Below are 20,799 nucleotides of genomic sequence, written 5' to 3'. Positions count from 1 at the left end.
GGGGCGTATTCATCAATCATAAACAAAGTGCTGTTAATTTTGAATTGTTACTTCGTTTTGTTAATGCGTTGACGATGCTTTTGGGTGTCATTGCTATTTTAATGAAATGTTTTAGAAATTACTTGTGATAGTTATTGTGATCTAATGGATGTTCTTGTTATGGCAGCGCTGTTAAGACGAAAGTGGACCACCGCACCGCCCGAAACCCCTTTTCATACAAACGTAGAACTTACCCATTTTTTCCTATCTAAAATAATTACAGCTAAAAAAAATCCATACAAATTTTTGTATCTGTTTTTCGCTTTTAACTTTTATAAATTTTATAATACCTAATCAATTTTTCTTTAATCAATTGGAAAATTTTGTATGTCATTTTAAGTTGCGTTTATTTATTTATGAATCCTTAGCTATTATCATATCATTTATTACAATTTGCACTGAACCCCGTATCAATGCGAGTGCTCGATCACAGGGTCATGTCACCATCAGACTGGATGTGGCCTTAATTTCATAATCATAATCATTTATTCAATGCATCCATGGTATTTTACATAGGTGTTAAATGTCTAATAAGTACAAACATGGACCCTACTAGGGTAGCATTTTACATGTACATATTCTTACCCAGTGGGTGAATATTGGTTTACAACTACAAAAGGAAGACTATCTTAACATTTATCATTATTATACTCAAGTTCTATATTGCACTCATCACATTATACCTACATCACATCACATAATCGAGGCTAAGCTTGATCTTCGAAGAAATCCTGCATGGAGTATGGGCATAAATGCAATAAGTAGGACTTTAGTTTTTTTATAAAAGTTGTGAATTTTTTTTCGTTTGAGATATGTTGGGGAATTTTATTAAAGTAATTCCGACCAACATACGTAACTACATGACATTTGCAAGGTCAAAGTGTGCCCATGTCATCATTAACCCGTCGAGCGACCACTATACAACATCACTTTGTTGTATTGTCTAGTACCTACACTGTTGAATTCGGACCAACACAACTTTGTTAACCGAGACTACTATTAAGCTGGGATTCCACCAGTGTGCGGCACTGTGCGGCACAAGCATATGCCGCACACTGGTAGAATCCCGGTTTTACGATGTAAGTATTTGCTATCATAAAATACTTACAGCTTTTCTAAAATCGTGTAAGAGCTCCCAACCAAAATATGTTGGAACAAACCCCACTCTGTATCACATCCATAGTGTTTATATATCTCGTAATAAGCTAAGTGCGGGTAAGCGGCGCGTCAATATTTGCCCTTACACTTACACTGTTGACTTTCGGATCAACACAACATGCGAGGAACTAAAGGACCAGAACGTGGTTGCGTTCACTAAGCCCATCCTAGTGTTGGTAGAAACTCGAGTCCACTGAGTTTAAATTTGAAGAACTAAGCTCGTTTTTACGAGAAAAAACTTCTGAGTGCCAGGGGGCGTGGCCTAGGAACAAACTTGTATGACGGTGGACGCACATGTGCGTCGGGGAGAGAGAATGTGTTAAGTCCCGAGTCGAGTCCTTTGTTGAGTCTTTTTTTTAGCAACTTAATAGGACTCGAGTCTCCGAATAAAGACAATTCCGTTATTATATGATTTGTGTACCTACCTAATTCACGTATTTTACATAAAGACAATGCGTTTAGATATTTTTGTAAAAAAAACGATAAAAGACTCGGGTCTTTAACAAGGTGTAAATAACTGGAGTTTAGACTTAATTATAAGAGTTTATTTATAGGTGTTTTATTTTAAGTTTATTTAGTTTAGAGATAGTTTGTATTATTATTTTTAAGCTAATTTAATGTTTTATATTTATTTAATAGTGTTGTAATAAATCTTTACCATTATAAGAGTCTCAGACACTGAATTTAGTCTTGAAGCAGAGGACTCAAAAGCCTTACATTAAAGCCTCGTGGAATATCGAGAAAATACTTATACTTTTTAAGTTAAAAGACTTTAAAGTTAGGTAAGTATATTTTAAAGTTTGTATTTTTATTTTATTTTTAGTTTTAAGTTTAGTTTTAATATTGTATTATTAACCGACATCCAAATCTCAAAAGGAGGAGGTTATCAATTCGGTTGGGTTTTTTTTTAATGTTTGTTACTCCATATCTCCGTCATTACTGGACCGATTTTGAAAATATTTTTTTTATTGTTTGTATATATATACAGATTGGTCCCGTTTTTGACAAAACCCAGTTCTGATGATGGGATCCATGAGGAGTCGAGGGAACTCCTCAAATCTTAAAGGCATGCGTATAGAGATTTTTGTATTTTCATCAGAAAATCAAGCATTTTCATTAAAAACTGACGCATTTTATGAAGTGGAACTGCTGATGATGATCAGAACAGAACTCTTTAACGACGCATAGTTTGGCGATTTCGATTTTTTGGGTTAGGTTAGGATAGAACTCCGACCCTTAGAGAAACGAAATGCTACTAGAAAAGTGGGTAAGGTTAGATTAGGTCAGAATTGCGACCCTTACAGAAACGAAATATGCTACCAGAAAAAGGTGAAGAAGTGGATTAGGCACTATATCTGGTGATCAGTTAAATACCAGCCAATAATTTATATAGCATTTCAAACCATTTTGAGAAGTCGGTTTTTTTTCTATTAAAGATTATTATGATCAACTACTAAATAAAAACCTTGTGTCATTAATAAAAATACCTACTTAAAATACATAATTTCACTGGAACTTGAAGCTGGACCATATGTAGTTGTAAGTTGTGAATTAAAATTACCTGAGTGTACGGTAAATACATATTTTTAGACTCTACATATATACTAACTCTACAGTTCACAATTGTTTTTTTACTATGATTATATTTTTTATACTGCCGACGAGATGGGTATCAAATATAGACTGGTATATATATACTTAACGTAGGTATACATACTTATATGGCCTAGCCTAGTCGGTATTGGCCGGGTTCGAATCCTGGCAAAGGCATTTTATTTTGTGTATTTATCACAGGTATTTTTTGATCCAGAGTTATTGAGGTTTTCTCTACATACGTATTTTTTGGATATTCGCGACAGGTCCTTTGTTTCAAATTTACAAACACGACCTACTACTACGACTTATTATACAACCCTCCCCGACTTTGCACGGGTTAACAAATTATACCTACACCTAAACCTTCCTCAAGAATCACTCTATTGATAAGTGAAAACCGCATGAAAATCCGTTCAGTAGTTTTTGAGTTTATCGCGAACATACTTACATACACACAAACAGACAGACGCGGTGGAGGACTTTGTTTTGATAGCTAACACAAGATCAGTGGTTTATTTTAGTAATTTATTTTTCACCTCAGCAGCTCGAACAAGGGTACTTTGCTTCTTAAAAACAGTGAGCAAAATGCGATTTTGCTCACTGAGTGAGACAAAATGACATTCAAGTGACCTTTATAGTCAAATGTCATTTCAACATGCGGGGTCTAATACAAGTCCGATATACTTGGGTTCTATTATCTCTGTCCCTCTAGGTATGTTCTCACTTCTTAGGGTGAAAAATTTTGTGTGCTACACGAGATCAAAGTTATTTACATCTCGTGCGCTTTTGAATCCCTTACTACGCTCAAGATTCTAAATTAGATTCACTCGCTACGCTCGTGAATCTATTATAGAATCTTTCGCTTGCACGGGACTCAAAATAAGCACTCGAAGAAATATCAAACTTTGATCTCTTGTTGTACAAATAACTATTTCCAAATTTACAAACACAATTTTTATGTTAGGGTCTGTGCGGAAAGAGAAGAGTCGTGGAATGTATTGACTCTTCTCTTTCCGCACAAACTATACTATACTGTGCCTTCGAAGACAACATAACTATAAACATAGTTCTCCAGACATAACTCAAAAGGGGTTGTCGACATAAATCTAAAGCAAGGCCTATTGACTTCCTTGAAACGATGTGACCCTTCAAAATTGTATATGTGTTGTCCGTTCCCAGACGAAATTGCCAGTAATTAACATAACAATATTTTACTACAGCAACATTGCTAGAACTGGCTTTGTCTATAGATACGATTTCTAGGAATAAATGAAATTATTTTATCAAATATATTTTGATTTGTATTTTATGAAGTAGTCATATGTAAATTATTATTTATTTTTTGATATATGTAAATTGTTATCTATTATATTTCAGTTTGTCTTTGTCTATGTTCATAAAATCTACGAAGGGTAGACGTGCCTCTACCCTCCTTAATAAATTAAAAAAAAAAAACTTTGTCAATAGGCCTCTTTGATAGACCTTGATTTGGGTCTGGCCGGTAAGAACATAGGTCATTACAAAAGTCTGTAATGTCAATGCTGTCAGTAATGTAATTTAACGCAAAAATATCATATCAGTTTTCATATAAAACGATTTATTCACTTGAAATATATTTATTTAGGTTCCTATTAATTTTTAAAATAAAAACTATTCATATGTACGAGCAACATATCTAAATGCGTCTTCGCACAGGCTTAGTTAAAATTAAACCGTTGTCTCTCTTCCTTCCTTGCTGTATCCGGCAATGGCGACTTTTCAACGATTCTTATCCGGATTATGAAAAGCCCTAATGTGTGTGTGGAAACCGTTGTAGTAAACCAGAAACAGCGATAATTTCAAGGTAAGAAATATATTAATCTTTAAATAAAAATGAGCGTACTAATGACCAAATTCAAATATAATAATTTAATCTTACTATCCCCGTAAACCTGCGGACGTTATATCGCGTCCGAAATTATAATCAAAATTCATCATAGATGTAAAACTTCACATTGTTTGAGCTGGTAAATTTTGACCCTAGGAATTAACGATGTTAGTAATTAGGAAGTTTGATTATATTGTTTAATTTGTGACTATTTTGTTTTAGAAATTGAATCAATCAAATTGATGGCTTGAGCGTGAGATAATAATATAATCCTGGGCCGTCATATGGTTTCTTGGAAAAAGCTCAAAGGGCACGTATCTGCCGCATATCCAGACTAGTTTCCCGGTGATCAAGAACGCTGCGCGGAGCTGTGAAGCAGAAAATGTCCGATAACCGGATAGATGTAATAACAACTTGTAACCATTTGCCATATCAATGTATGTATTCATATGTATTACTCCTAACATATATACAGTAATGCTAATAGGAATGAAAATATTTATATCTTAATACGTAACTTTTTGTTACCTTTCATATTTGACGAATTTCTAAATATAGTTGGTTATAATAAAATTAAATGGTTAAAATCATTATCTTTTAACGTATTTTTTTATTTATTTGTGATATGCTAATTTAAGAGCCCAACAACGTGCACACTAGCGCCACTGCTAAATAATCGTGATTATATAAATTTAACGACAGGTGTTTAAAAAAGGGGCCGCTACGGACTGTATTGTGTATTTAAGTACCTTTTGAATACATCAAACTAGTATTTAAGTTGCTGGATTTGTCGATCTATGAGCTCAAAACAAAAACGGCCGTTTTAACTTTGGACGGGTAGATTGACGAATCCAGTAACATAAAAACTAGTTTAATGTATTCAGTAGTGGCGCTAGTGTGCATGTTGATGGGCTCTTAAAAACCTGACCCCAACAAAAAAGAAAAAAATACAAAAAGAAACTCCCTCTACGGGATTCGAACCCAGGACCATTAGCTTCCTGAACTGGATTACTGCCAATACCCGCTAGGCTAAACGAGTTGTCAATTCTAATTACAATGGTATCCTACCAGAGCGCTAGTAGTATAAACGAACTTTTGAAAGGGACATTTTTTTGTATGAAGTTATCGTTCTTCTCCTAGTGAGTATTATATTCTTTGATCTAAAGACACTCGATTTAATCTCGAGAAGAGTGGAGAAAAATGGCGGATAGGGACCATGCTTCCTGCTGCGCACATACATTACAATTACTGGTGTTTTGAGCCATACTGACGTGCCGTAGCGTAGAGCGTAGGGAAGTTTACAAAATCGCGGAAATTTACACATGGAACTTCGGAAACTTTTCATAGTTTTGTATAGTGTAAATCCAAAATTACAGTTTCCTTAATTTCGTGTGGAGTTTTCCAAGAGAGACTGCCACTATAAATAACATATTTTCAAAAGAAACTGACGCAGTAATCGCGAAGCGTCTGGTTGACGTAACTGATGATGATTATCTACAATATATATACAGTGGTACTACTAAACGAAATTAATAACTAGCTTAAATCTAAAATAGGCCCTTGAGGCATTGTACCAAGGATGCTGGCGGCATTTCCTCGCTGTATCGCAATGCTGATACGTTGTGCGAGGTAGCCGCCAGCTCTTCGGTCACCAGTTACGTCAACCAGACGCTTCGCGATTTCTGCGAACAACTTATGCGCGCTGGGACCCCATGGACCTAGAGTTTCAACTCCAAATGGTACAAAATGGTACTCTCTACCGAGGCTCTTATATTTGTTACGTTTTAGAATTTCGGCGCTTTCAAGCTAGTTATTAATTTCGTTTAGTAGTACCACTGTAAATATATTGTATGTAAATAAATGATTTTTTCACTGACGTTTATTTTGCCTCTTTCTTTGTTTTAATTCAGTAGTTACAGATACACTTTCTTCACTTTTTAGTTATTTCGCTTTCACTGAACTGTGACGCGGTGGGCAAAGTTATGTTAAAGGGAAAAGTTTTATACTTTTACGGTATGTCCTAAAACCGTGAAGTAGGGAAAGTTACTGCTAACTTAAATGAAACTTTGCTCTCATTTTCCTAATCTATCTATCCCTGTACATACCGAAGTACCCCAAACGCTCCCTTTACTGTCGCAAAGATTTATGCGTCTGTGTTCGTTCTTATCGCCGATATCTACAATTTGCAACGAGGTAATAAAAGATTACTATCGGAACGGGGAGGGAGATGTGGACAAACTTTTGTGATGTGTAGCTAAATGCAGTGGCTGGCCAATCTTGGGCACAGTCACGGACTTTAATAGGGTATTTGACTTCTAGTCAAATCAGTTTCTTTTTTTGAACTGTCATAACGATTTGCTACTTTGGAAATTATATGAAACCCTAGCATGTGACGTCACGATCAAATCTTACCTACTCTTTATTGTTTTACAGGTAAAAATAACCGCTGTCTACGTTTCTCTATTAATCTTCTGGTGCTTTATTTCTTGCAGGGTGTAAAACAATTTATTTTAAATACATTCAAATACCCTATTGTTGAGCCATTTAGGGTTTAAGTACTTTACCAAATAAAAAATATTGAAATATCTTTATTTAACACTAGCGACCCGGCCCGGCTGCGCACGAGTTACAAAAAACCTTAAATTATACACCTAAACCTTCCTCAAGAGTCACTCTATTTGATAGATTGATTGGTTCAGAAGTTTTGGAGTTTATCGCGAACATACATACACACAAACAAACAGACGCAACGGAGGACTTTGTTTTACATATAGGTGTAGTGATAGGTAGTGATAAAACGTCATTTAACAAATTTAATTAGCTTGAACCTTAGATGGATCAACAATAAATCCCTAAGTTATTTTTTGAATCTTATAGGGTCGCCATCCTGATGAATACTTATTAGGCTAAATTTGTTTTTATTTTTTGCTATAGTTGCGGTTATTATGGTCAGAAGGCCTGGCTGCATGAAGCTGATTTACATTATGTTATGTAAGTAAATATGTAATATATAAATTAGTTTTAGTTCCACAACTCAACTACCTTCCACTAGGAAATTATTTACGGAGCGATAATATAATATACTAAAAGATATCTTATAGCAAGACATCTTACGATAATATATATTTTACGTACTATTTGACAGAGTCCACACACGAAGCTACAATATATGTATATTTTGGTATATATATTATTATTATTTCTTTATTCATCGTTCGTCTTAGGCTAGGTTTATATAATATGAATATAAAAGTAAAATATAAAACCACTTACAAAACAATAAAAAATACATATAAACACATTATAAAAAACCTAACCTAGGGTGCCGCCAGCAGCGGGGCAAGGCCCAAGCTACCGGTGGTCAGGGCTGCAGAGAGAGGAACCGGCGGACTATCCGTGTCCAAGATCACCGCCTTCTGCATCTGTCCCTTGATCCAACCACCTAGCGAGAGTCTCTCAAGATGTTGGTCGAGACTCTTCGCTATTAAACCGTTCACTGAAACGACTATCGGGACAATGATCGTCGAATCAACATCCCACATGGCGGTTATCTCGTGAGCCAAGTCTAGGTACTTACTGGACTTGTCCTTCTCGGCCTTCACGAGATTCTCATCATGGGGGATGGTGATGTCAACGAGCACGGCCCGACGTTGCGAACGATCTATTATCACAATATCAGGCTATTATTATTATTATTAGGACCGGGAAAAGTGGCGCTGTCTTGTGTCGGAGGCCAAGTCTCATTTTGGGTCGCTGAGCCAACGGAGTAAGTGAGTAGTGAGTAAGTATTATTATTATTATATAAGCCTATACGGTGTCCCATTGCTGGGCAAAGGCCTCCCCCCTCGATTTCCATTCGTCTCGGTTTTGAGCAATCTCCGGCCAGTCGTTAAGGTATGCGTCCAGGTCGTCCCGCCATCTCCGTCTGGGCCTGCCAGCTCCTCGCCCGTCTTGCGGCACCCATACCGTGGTTATATTACAATATTTTATAGCAATGCATCTTAAGATACCTTTTAAGATGGTATAGCTCGGTGTATTACGATTGTACGTATCAGGTCTTCCAGTAACATTGTTTCAGAGCCCATTAACTTGCACACTAGCGCTACTGCTTAATAATCGTGATTATTTAAATTTAACGAAAGATATTTAAATAAGGGGGCCGCTACGTACTGTATTTTTCACCTCAGCAGCTCGAACAAGGGTACTTTGCTTCTTAAAAACAGTGAGCAAAATGCGATTTTGCTCACTGAGTGAGACAAAATGTCATTCAAGTGACCTTTATAGTCAAATGTCATTTCAACATGCGGGGTCTAATACAATTTCGATATACTTGGGTTCTATTATCTCTGTCCCTCTAGGTATGTTCTCACGGGTGCATTACATTTGTTATAATTGCTTTTCATATATTATAGTTTGCTATATCGTTATTTTGAATAACGTAATAAATGGCATACTACCATAATACCTATTTAACGGTATATATAATGTTATTATTGGTATAATGGTCATAAGGTATATTTACACTTCGTCTAATATACATTGCCATAATTATTACATACTCTAAAGTATATTATTTGTTATAACAAGTGACATAACATAATTATTTGTGTGGCATAATAGTTGCATGACATAAATGGGTTAGGTTAGGTTGGAACTGCGACTCCGCACAAACGAATAACTACCTAACAAAAGGAGGGTTAGGTTAGGTTAGAACTTTGACCCTCCGTAGAATAAAATACTCTAGCAAAAAAGTGGTTTAGGTTAGGTTTGAACTGCGGCCCCCGCAGAACGAAAACCGTGAAAAAATTGGTTAGGTTAGGTTAGAACTGCTACCTCCCTAGAATAAAATAGCTAACAAAAGCAGTAGGCCTGCGTACTAGTTATAAAAAGTATGTAAAACTTTACGTTATCAGTAAATGAAATATGCCAAAAAAATGTATACAATATATGTATTTATACTTGATAAAATTGTATGAAGTATTACGTTATACAAAAATATAATATAATAAATGTCATTATAAAACATGTCTCTATACTATTTGAAAATTATATTACATTAGGCATTATATCAACGACAGTTTAGATGAAACCACAATATAATAAAGGAAACGTATAATAAAAATTACATTATAATATACAATAATATATCAAATGGCATTATAACAAATGTATGATAGTTTTTTTATAATTATATTAAGCATTACACACCCATGTTCTCACTGCTGAGGGTGAAAAATTTTGTGTACTACACGAGATCAAAGTTATTTACATCTCGTGCGCTTTTGAATCCCTTACTACGCTCAAGATTCTAAATTAGATTCACTCGCTACGCTCGTGAATCTATTATAGAATCTTTCGCTTGCACGGGACTCAAAATAAGCACTAGAAGAAATATCAAACTTTGATCTCTTGTTGTACAAATAACTATTGTATTTAAGTACCTTTTGAATACATCAGACTAGTTTTTATGTTGCTGGATTCGACGATCTATGAACTCAAAACAAAAACCGCCGTTTTAACTTTGGACGCATAATAGATTGACGAATCCAGCAACATAAAAACTAGTCTGATGTATTCAAAAGGTACTTGAATACAAAATACAGTACGTAGCGGCCCCCTTTTTTAAATATCTTTCTTTAATTTTAAATAATCACGATTATTTAGCAGTGGCGCTAGTGTGCACGTTGGTGGGCTCTTCATACCCATATCGGGTGTGGCAATGGCAGATAGGTAGAGATGAGATTAAAAGGCCTCATTGCCACGATGATGATGATGATGATGATGTCATCATCATCATCAAAAATATGATGAAGGATCATTCCTTCCAGCTGATTTCGACCATGGCGACCACTTTGACTTCGGTCGTCACTTCCCGACGCCTTACCACGAGCGTTTTTTCAACGCGCGTTAAAAAAGCGCTGGAATCCGTCCGTACGCTAAATTCGATTTAACGACCAACGCTTAAAGTTGAAAATCCAGCGACGCTTGATAAAAAGCGTCACACCATCGTGTGAATAAATACCTTAGAGATAAATACACACCTATCAATTTGTGTCAATCAAACTCTTTTTTAGCACGCGTTCTAAAATCGCTCATGCGAATGGGGCCTTATAGAACCTTTTGAAAATATTTCTCATATACTTTGGAACTCTTTTCTCTATTATTTATTATTTATTAATCTGTACCTTAAAATTATGTCAAATGATCATGTCAAAAACCATAACAAACGACTCTACCTTCCCTACAAACGACCCTATGTGAAATTATTAAACCAAGCTGAACCAAGCCGCCATGAAACCAGCATGGGTAGCCATCGGCTTCTTCATAGTGTTATCCCTGTTTGCCCTCTTCTCCATCATAAAGTTCGCCATAGTAGCTGGTGACAAGGATGAGATACCATCAACTCCGGTTGAATATATTGGTCTTCCAGTGCTGAAGCTCACGGATGTAGGTGCTCGGAATAATACGGACCGCTCTTCTATTGCGTCCAAACGGTGAGTTTTTCGTAAAACTGCTTCTTTGGTGTCATAGTAAACTATTAGGGCGGTCCAGACGGGGACAATTTTTCGCCAATCTGATTAAATTGTCCGATCAAATCTGCAGGTGGTAACGTAAACGCCAATTTGGCCACTTTCATCAAATTTAGATTTATGGTGATATTTGAGCGATCTAAAATAAAAAAAATGCCCTCAAACGCGAATATTCTTCTTCTACCTAGCGTTATCCCGGCCTTTGCCAGGGTCCGCTTTCCTACTTGCTTTCTTCCACTTTGCGCGATCCTGAACGTCAAACGCCCAAACGCGAATACTAGCGTCACAAATTGGTATTCTTGCGTCCGCACCTCCATTTTATCGGTAATAATCGGCAGTCGAATTCGGGAAGCCAAATTGGCGTTTGCGTCCGTCCGCAGCGCGTGATTAGATCGGACAATTTAATCAGATTGGCGAAAAATTGTCCCCGTCTGGAATAGGCTATTATTAGGATGGTGGAAAATCATGCAGAATGGAGAGCCTTGGTGAAAAAACAATGACCTCACGTGGTCGCGACTCTCAGTCATAGTATATATAACTCTCCTCTCCATTATAAGTTCGCCACAGAAGTTAACGACAAGGATGAGACCTTCAGCTCATGTTGGAAACTATTGATTTAAACTAACACGATTTTCACGATACTTTTATAACTAACACGGGACTTAATCGCGTAAAACTTACGTTTATATATGGCCTGACGTTTCGAACGTGACGTTCCTGGTCACAGGCAGACTGGCGAGGAATTATATCAACATCTTCTTCACCAGTCCAGTCCAGATCTTCGCCAGTCTGCCTGCGACCACGAACGTAACGTCAGACCTTAAATAAACGTAAGTTTTACGCGACTAAGTCCCGCGTTAGTTATAAAAACATGTTGGAAGCTGTTGAGCTTCCAGGCTGACGGATGTCAGGTGTTCGGAGTATGGGTACGAACCGCTCATTTATTGCGTCTTTAAGGTGAGTTATTGGTAAAAACAATCTACCTAGTCTACCTACCTACCTAAGTACCTACCTTAATTGTCCGATCTTCGATTATGCAAACAATCTTATCCAATAAAAACACATTTCGATGTAGATGTAGTGGCGCTAGTGAATTTCAATTTCTATGGGACGATAACCCTTCACGCCTACATTAAAAAAAAATCAGTAAGTACTTTAAAATGACCTCTCAACAAGCCAAGGTTTAAGTTTACCTTTAAAGTTTATTAAACTAGCTAGGTGAAGAATTTACCAGCAGTAATAATACTGCTGGTAAATTCTTTTACACAAAATGGCCCATGAGCTCTTGACGTGTGTAGTTGTTGCCATCTTTGCTCCAAGCTACGGGGCGCCGTCGCTATGTGTTCGGGGCGCTGCCGCTATGTGTCCGGGGCGCCGCCGCTATGTGTCCGGGGCGCCGCCGCTATGTGTCCGTAGCGTGTCATACGGTGTCGCTTTTGTCACCCCGTTTGGGGTATAATATCCAAATTCTCTCCAGCGGGCACAGCATGGTTCCATTTTTATCACCTGTCACTATGCCCTTCACTTTACCACTTACATACTTGTTAGAACGTGATAGGCATGGCGACAAGCGATAAAAACGCGACCGTGCTACCGCCGCAGCTGACTGTACATAATAGAAACCCTTTCCACAGATATCCATACCTCGCCGCCATAATATCTCAAAGTGTTACCAAAAAATCAGAGGGCTGGAGATTCACTTGTTTCGGGAGCCTTATCGCCATGGGGTGGATCGTCACTGCTGCGCACTGCAACCAACCAAGTATCATTTATAGCTATACTTAACATACAGTCTTCTTCATCGCTTTATCCCGGCATTTTGCCACGGCTCAAGGGAGCCTGTTATATTTAAATACGTACTTATCAGTTTTTTTTCGCGCAGAGTCGCTATCGCTAATTAAACATTAGGCTTATATCGACCGGGATATATACAGGGTGTCCCATAAGTGACACGTCACAGTGACACTGGAGGTAGACCAGGCCAAGAGGACCCAAACCAACTTAACATGACCCCAGTAAAAGTGCCACGGTTTTCGAGTTATTGCCAAATTAAGGTTTTTCATGAATTTTGACCGTTTTTAACATTGTTAGTGCCAGTGTGCTCTCGGAAAGGTCTCGAAGTTAGTTTTTTTTATGTGTACGGCATCATGAATAGTTAATTAAGATAACAAAATAGGTATTTTATCGATAAACAATGTAAAATACAAAAAAAATACTGGTTTCATCTTGAATTAAATTCACAGCGAAACATCAGTTTCGACTTTGACCACCTGTCGTGAAAAAAAATTACTTACTAGAAAAGTAATGAGCAAATAACGTCAAGCTATTGAACATGTTATGCAGATTCAAAAATGGTATGACACATGTACCTTCCTGCAATAAAATAGGATTTATTATCATCTTTCGAAAGCCTCATAAAAAATAAGTTATAACTAGGAAATCTGCAATCCGTTGCTACTTAGTAAAAATAACGGTTTATGTTAAGATATCTAATTCTGGATACAGAAATAAAAAAACGCCTATTCAGTATTTGCCGAATGCCTAAAAGAAAGAGATGGATAGCTTGACGTTATTAGCTCATTACTTTTCTAGTAATTTTTTTTCACGACAGGTGGTCAAAGTCGAAATTAATGTTTCGCTGTAAATTTAATTCAAGATTAAACCAGTACTTTTTTTTGCATTTTACATTGTTTATCGATAAAATACCTATTCTGTTATCTTAGTTAACTATTCATGACGCCGTACACATAAAAAAAATTAACTTCGAGACCTTTCCGAGTGCACACAGGCACTAACAATGTCAAAAAGGTCATAATTCATGAAAAACCTTAATTTGGAAATAACTCGAAAACCGTGCCACTTTTACTGGGGTCGTGTTAAGTTGGTTTGGGTCCTCGTGGCCTGGTCTACCTCCAGTGTTACTGTGACGTATCACTTATGGGACACCCTGTATAGACCGTGATTTTTTGTATTGTTTTCGAGCTCCCGATATTTCGACGCAGTTACGTGCATCTTGTTCACGGGTAACCTACCCGCTATCTTCAGTTACCCGTGAACAAGGTGCACGATGCATAATCCCGGTCGATATAAGTCTAGTGAAAGTGACCGTGAATCATTCAAAACTGTTAATTACACATTAATTTTTGTCTTCGACCACCAGATACCAGACACACCGACCGAACGCTTTTCTACCGCGACTACATTCAAAACCGCACGAACACCATCCCCATCTTGAAGTGGAAGGTGCACCCCGGCTTTATCTCCAAAAGCACCGTAACGTGGCACGACATAGCTCTGGCCCAGGTCGACAAGGAGATGAACATACCTGCGCCTGTCTTCTTTACCAGTGGAGTTCAGAAGGTACACCAATAGACACCCGCAACCGGACCAACACCCCTCCTGAGTGGAAGGTGCACCGCTACATCGCCAACAGCACCGTACCGTGGCACGACATAGCTCTGGCCCAGGTCGACAATGACATGGAGACACCTGCGCCTGTCTTCTTTACCAGTGGAGTTCAGCAGGTACACCAATAGACATCCGCAACCGGACCAACACCCCATCCTGAGTGGAAGGTGCATCGCTACATCGCCAACAGCACCGTGCCGTGGCACGACATAGCTCTGGCCAAGGTGGATCAACACATGGAGACACCTTCGCCTGTCTTCTTCACCAATGGAGTTCAGCAGGTACACAAATAGACACCCGCAACCGGACCAACACCCCATCCGAGTGGAAGATGCACCGCTACATCTCCAACAGCACCGTGCCGTGGCACGACATAGCTCTGGCCAAGGTGGACAAAGACATGGAGACACCTGCGTCTGTCTTCTTTACCAGTGGAGTTCAGAAGGTACACCAATAGACACCCGCAACCGGACGACTATTGGTATTCTTCTACGACTTCGCGTCCGCACGCGAACCCCCATTTTGAAATGACTGGAACACTCATACTTCCCTAACACCATTCATTATTCACAGGTCCAAGCCAGCGTGTGGAAGACCATAGTCACCATGGACCGCCGCACATACCTCACCACCGACATGGATCTCTACGACGTCGAACTAGTCGACCCAACCAACTGCTACGAACTGTACGGGTTCACCTTAGACGACACACTCCTATGCGTCAACGTGACCCACGAGACTGACTGCTTTGTAACCGAGTTTGGACCGATCTTCACCCCCAGAGAACGCGTGCTAGGGGTGCTGAGGCTGGCGCCGAACGATTGTAACAACAAGTTGGCCATTTTTACGAATGTGACGTCGTATTTTGAGTGGATTTCGAAGCAGATCGGAGCTGGAGGCTGGATAAGAGTCGGAGAGACTATTGTATAAGTTGCTATAACTTTTATTTATTTTGTTTTGTTTTTTTATTCACTCATATTTGTACAGTTGTATTAGTAATATCATATTTTGTTTTTCAATTAGTCACTTATTTTTTATTTATTTAAAGAATATCAAAGTACCTACAAGTCCTACAACATAACAGTCAGTTTCTTTGAATTTTTCAAAGGTTAACTGGATGATATCTCTTAGGGTGCCCGCTAGCGTGGGCGGGAGCACGGACCAGGCGCACGCACGCGGACTTTAATTATATTTATATGTACTCATACTTACATGATTACACTCGTGAGTCGTGAGCCAAATAAAACAAGTACTAAAACATTTTAAACCAAGTTTATTCTGAAGTGTTCCTCCCGTGTACAAGGGCGGAAGTAAAGCTCTATAGGTATTTATCACACCGCGTCTGTCTGTGTGTATGTATGTTCGCGATAAACAGAGTTATTCTTGAGGAAGGTTTAGGTGTATTGTTAAGGTTTTGTGTAACCCGTGCGAAGCCGGAGCGGGTCGCTAGATCAGAATAAATCGACATTCTGGACAATTTTGAATTACCCAATACACTTGATGGCATAAAATTGAAACAGTTGCAGCCCAAAGGGCAGGTTCATTAATGTGAGCCTAAAACTCCAAATTGACTTAAAGATGACCCTCGAAGTGTCTGATGACAGCCACCCCCGCCATAAAAATGCAATCGGATCTGACGGTCATTCCGCCCGGGCACAATTAAATAAGATGGACGGGGGCGATGACCTATCTAATCTAATCTAAAGTATTGTTCTCTTGCTGCACATAGTTGCAAATGTATTTGTAAAACTCCAATTCGTTTTATCCCTACTAATATTACAAACTAGCGACCCGCTCCGGCTTCGGACGGCTTACACAGAAAACCTTAACAAATGTTTGCCTGTTTTGAATGTTTAGCCTCAAGAATCACTCTATTGATAGGTGAAAACCGCATCATAGTTTTTGAGTGTATTGCGTACATACAAACAAACATACACACAAGACAGACGGGGCGGCGGGGGACTTTGTTTTATAAGGTGTGAAAGTAACTTAATTCTGTCTCTCTGTTACCTCCTCACGCTTAAAAGTTGTTGTTTAACCCCTCGTGCCAATATTGATACGAAAGAGTAATAATAATATGATTGATACCCGAGCAAGCGAAAGATTCTGAAATTGAACGACGAGCGTAGCGAGTCATCTCTATTCACCCCTGTCAACAGGGGTGAATTTAGTTCCCGATTCGTCGGATTTTGATAATTTGGATAATTTTCTCTACTCTGCTTAGTTAATTATACTTAAAAGTACATTCCAAGCTTGACCCACTAATACTACTCTTTGCTTAACCATCAGTGCCATAATGTCATTGGAATTTGGAATTGCTGTGTTCCCATTAACTGCAATCTGATCTGCCATTTCAGACACAAATATACAAGATGGCCGTGGTCAATGAACTTGTTGACTGCAGTGTTTTGGGGTCCCCGATAACAACCCGTAATTTTGGTAGTTTCTTACTATGATAAATTGATAATTGTTAGGGCATTGGGAGTTAAGAATTGACAAAGTGTGAAAGTGCCATTAATATTATATGTATACATCATATATACATCATATTTTCACACTTTCACACGTTAATTTAGTCCTACTCTACCACTATAAGTACCTACATTTAAATCTTACATTTAGATTTTGATAGCCCACGCAGTGCAAGTGTTATTTATACTTCATAATTTCATAGAAGTTTGACGTTTAAAATATGTTTAGTGGGTCTTGCGTGAATTAAATTATTATTTTATTAATTTAATTTAACTGCGTGTGTTATCTATCAAAATCATTACAAAATTGCAAACTTATCTTGCTCTACTCTACTATTGGTAGGGGAGCCCAAGAGGGGATTTTTGTGTTTACTCGAGCGCGTCATATTGAGATATGAATGATATCTTGCTACCCCGTGTAGTCTACCTTTACCCCTTTTAGCCATCTATGTTGAGCCCTTGGTTGGTGGGGGGTTGGTGGGGGGTTCAACAAATTGTTAAGCAGATTGTGGATTTGGTCATATTAGTCAAAATTAACACTATAATTGTGCTATTACTAAATCTGATAATTATTTGCACGCATTTCCTTAATCTGACGGTTACAAACTTGTGTTGTGTTCGTCAGATTAAGAAAATACCTACAAATAAGTGTTATATTAAACAAAAACGACCAAACCCACAAACTGCTTAAACGATTTTTTAACCCTCCACCAACCTCCCGAAATTTAAATAAAATTGTAGACGCTTTCCGGCTCGCTGGAAAAACACTTATTTTCAAATGTTAGTTAAGATTCACTGTTTCAGTAGTATGACAAAATGTGGATGATTTTCCAAAAAATATTTCCATAAGTATTTTCGCGAACGCAACCTAACGACCCAACCCCCGAACTATTACAAAAATAAACAACGACTCAAAAACAAATAAATCTATTGTACTAAAAGGCTACAAGGTTGACTTTCCTTTGGCAACTATTTTGAAGACTGCAGATATTTTCACCATATCATTTTGCATTTATCACCCAAATCGTTATACTTTAAGTACATTGCGATAGAGTTCATTTTCTTTTAAATATTTGTTGTAAGACGGCAAAAATGAATTGGGAATATAGTTTCGTCTCGGCCTGAGCCAATGATGCAAAGATTTTTATGATCTTCGGATGAATCCGCGAATTTGACTCCGCTATTGTTACGATATTTCTTTTATTCGCGTCTATTCTTCGCGAAAATATACTCAACATGTTTGTCGGTTACTACATTTCTGCTTGTTTTTGTATAGGTTTGAGTTTGAGATCGACTTAAAAGCCAAGGGTTTTAGGTTAGGTTTTGTATGGATAGTGTGTTATTGAAGTAGCGGAAATGTTAATGTAGAGTTATTAGTCATTTCGGAGGGTGGTCAACAATTTGTATGATTAATATTTGTGGTTCCGCTAAGTAACTAGAGAAAAGTGGGATGGAGAGGATTATACGACATCTGTTTGGCTGGATAAAGTAGTTTTATACTTATAGAAACTGTAAACTAGCATTCTGTTTGTATAATGAACATCAAATATAATATATGGCCAGGAATCGCCAGGAATGACCAGGTGGCCAGGTGGCTAGGAAATACATAATATATCGTAACAAAATTTTGTTATTTTTACCACAAAAATAAAAATATGCTTCAATATACTTGGGCACTTTTGCGATTACTAGTATAACTATAAGTAAAATATAGTGTTAGGTAGTATAAAAGGTATACATATTTAACATTTTCAAATATATTATTTTTTCTATAAGGCTGCTATCTTGGGTTTGACCTTCATCGAGTTTCAGAAAAAATAGCCGGTACTTTTTTTTCAAACCATAAAACGTAAATTATACTTAAATAAAAATTAATAATTCATTAATTTTATTATTTCAAATTAATAATGTAATTTTTAAAGATCATGATGAAAAGATAAACATAATTTTGACGAATGTAGCAAATTTTCTTGAAATAGAGAAATCTAAATCTAAGTCTAATTTAAAAATACCTGTCCTATTGCTCCGCATGGCTATTGTTTTCATGGAGTCAGCCCGTGAATTCATTAATTGTAAAAACTGTTTACCCAATAATACTAATTCACACATGACTAACACCAAAATTAACCATTACGTATTAGTTGACATCAGAGGGTATAATAATTGTATATTTAAAAAGCCAACTGCGAGCCGAACTTATTATTCGATGGTTCCGTACCATCACGTTTTTTAAATGGTTGTTTTTTTGCCTTATTTCCAACTCATGCTTGGAAAGTTTTATTTTAAAGATGTAAAAATATATTTATTTGCAAAATTGTTGTGAATGTGGAGGATGTTATGATTATGAATGAGGTTTAAGGTTTTGTATTTTTTAATATTTTTTTATATATTGGTTTAATTTTAATATTTGCTAATTGGTGTTACGAAGATGTAACGTTAACGATCATGATGGATTTATCTAAAATGGATGTACAAAAAAACTGGCCAAGTGCTAGTCGGACTCGCGCGCAAAGGGTTCCGTGCCATTATGCAAAAAACGTCAAATAAATCACGTTTGTCGTATAGGAGCCCCACTTAAATATTTATCGAACGAGCGAGCGAAGCGAAGCGAAGTTCTTACATTCGACTTGGATCACGCGGCTGGCTAGCGGCACGTCGCGGCATTTCGATGTTTTTAAGCTGAACTGTCAGAAGATAGTTTGATACTCAAGAACTTAAGTAAATTTGTTCTAATTTAAATGAAATTGGGTAAACGTGTAGTTGAGGGCATTATATTTAGTCATTAAATTATGAGCAGGCTTGATCAAGGGATTTTGAGGTAGAAGAGCTTAGAAGGCCAAAAAGCTGTTTGTGAGAGGTCTTGCTATTCTGGTCATTTTATTTGCAAAAAACATGGTCGTATTTAGTATCAAATGAAAGTGCTCGATTTGCACTTTATAATATCGTTTTTAAATTTACCATTTTGAAATAATTAGCAAGATAAAAATAAAATAATATAAACATAATATAGGTATTTGATATTTGACAGGAAATATTTCGGCTTAGCACAGATACAGTTTATTTTAATCTCTATGATTTCTATGATGACTTAAATCCAGGGGAGGGACAGTCGTATATAAATCACTTCGAAAAAATAGCGACATCTATATTACTTAAAGCTACACTTTTTTTTTAAATATGGCTTCACTTAATTTCGTCAGAACGTCTTAAAAGTCTTGTATCCAGGGCATGGATCAAACAAAAAAACATCTGTTGAACAGATTATTTATGGCCATCGTTGCCATGGAGGCGATTGTCACAAAAAACAACTTTGTCAAATAAAACTCAAAATATTATGACACCCCATTTATTGTCTGTACTACGACATAATTCAGATAAATAAAAATACTTTCAGTTTTACAATGTCAAAAGAAACATAGTTTTCATACGTCATCACAGTTTCTGAGAACTTTATTACCAAAAAATTTAGAAAAATATTTGGCGGGTAGATTCTCAACCTGCTGCGTGTAATTGTGTTTCGTGGTCAATTGTGTGTTATTCCAGCCGTGTATGATAGGTAATTTATTTACATCAACAGTCAAGTTAAAAGTCCCTAATCTGTTTTCGTGTATTAGTCAATATCCTGAAGCCTTTCTTCAAAGTCAAAGTTTTTTACGTTCGCAACATACTTAGACGCTATTTATGCCCCTCCCCCCCTGATATTGACGTTGATATTTCTGGTTAAGAATTA

At 37.2% G+C, this 20,799-nt stretch overlaps 1 protein-coding gene across 2 annotated transcripts; it reads left to right on the top strand.

Annotated features, from left to right (window-relative positions):
- Nucleotides 1–6,895: 6,895 nt before the first annotated feature.
- Nucleotides 6,896–15,849, top strand: LOC134802795 (kallikrein-8-like). Of its 2 annotated transcripts, XM_063775506.1 has the most exons (6): nt 6,896–7,093; nt 7,595–7,651; nt 11,091–11,154; nt 12,825–12,952; nt 14,351–14,550; nt 15,172–15,849. In XM_063775506.1, the coding sequence occupies exons 2-6, from the start codon at nt 7,606–7,608 to the stop codon at nt 15,526–15,528; spliced, it is 795 nt and encodes a 264-aa protein (XP_063631576.1). In that variant the 5' UTR covers nt 6,896–7,093; nt 7,595–7,605; the 3' UTR covers nt 15,529–15,849. The 2 variants fall into 2 exon arrangements, with proteins under 2 accessions (XP_063631576.1, XP_063631577.1); XM_063775507.1 differs by lacking the exon at nt 11,091–11,154.
- Nucleotides 15,850–20,799: the final 4,950 nt, after the last annotated feature.

Source organism: Cydia splendana, chromosome 25 (assembly GCF_910591565.1).
Source record: "Cydia splendana chromosome 25, ilCydSple1.2, whole genome shotgun sequence".
NCBI lineage: Eukaryota > Metazoa > Arthropoda > Insecta > Lepidoptera > Tortricidae > Cydia > Cydia splendana.
The sequence above is the reverse complement of the archived record's forward strand: the minus strand, read 5'-3'. Positions and strand labels throughout refer to the sequence as shown.

Coding starts and splice junctions, on each gene's coding strand:
- LOC134802795 (XM_063775506.1), top strand. CDS start 7,606: ATGGTCAGAAGGCCTGGCTGCATGAAGCTGATTTACATTATGTTAT. Junction 12,953..14,350: donor TGCGCACTGCAACCAACCAA/GTATCATTTATA, acceptor TTCGACCACCAG/ATACCAGACACACCGACCGA. Junction 14,551..15,171: donor TTACCAGTGGAGTTCAGAAG/GTACACCAATAG, acceptor CATTATTCACAG/GTCCAAGCCAGCGTGTGGAA.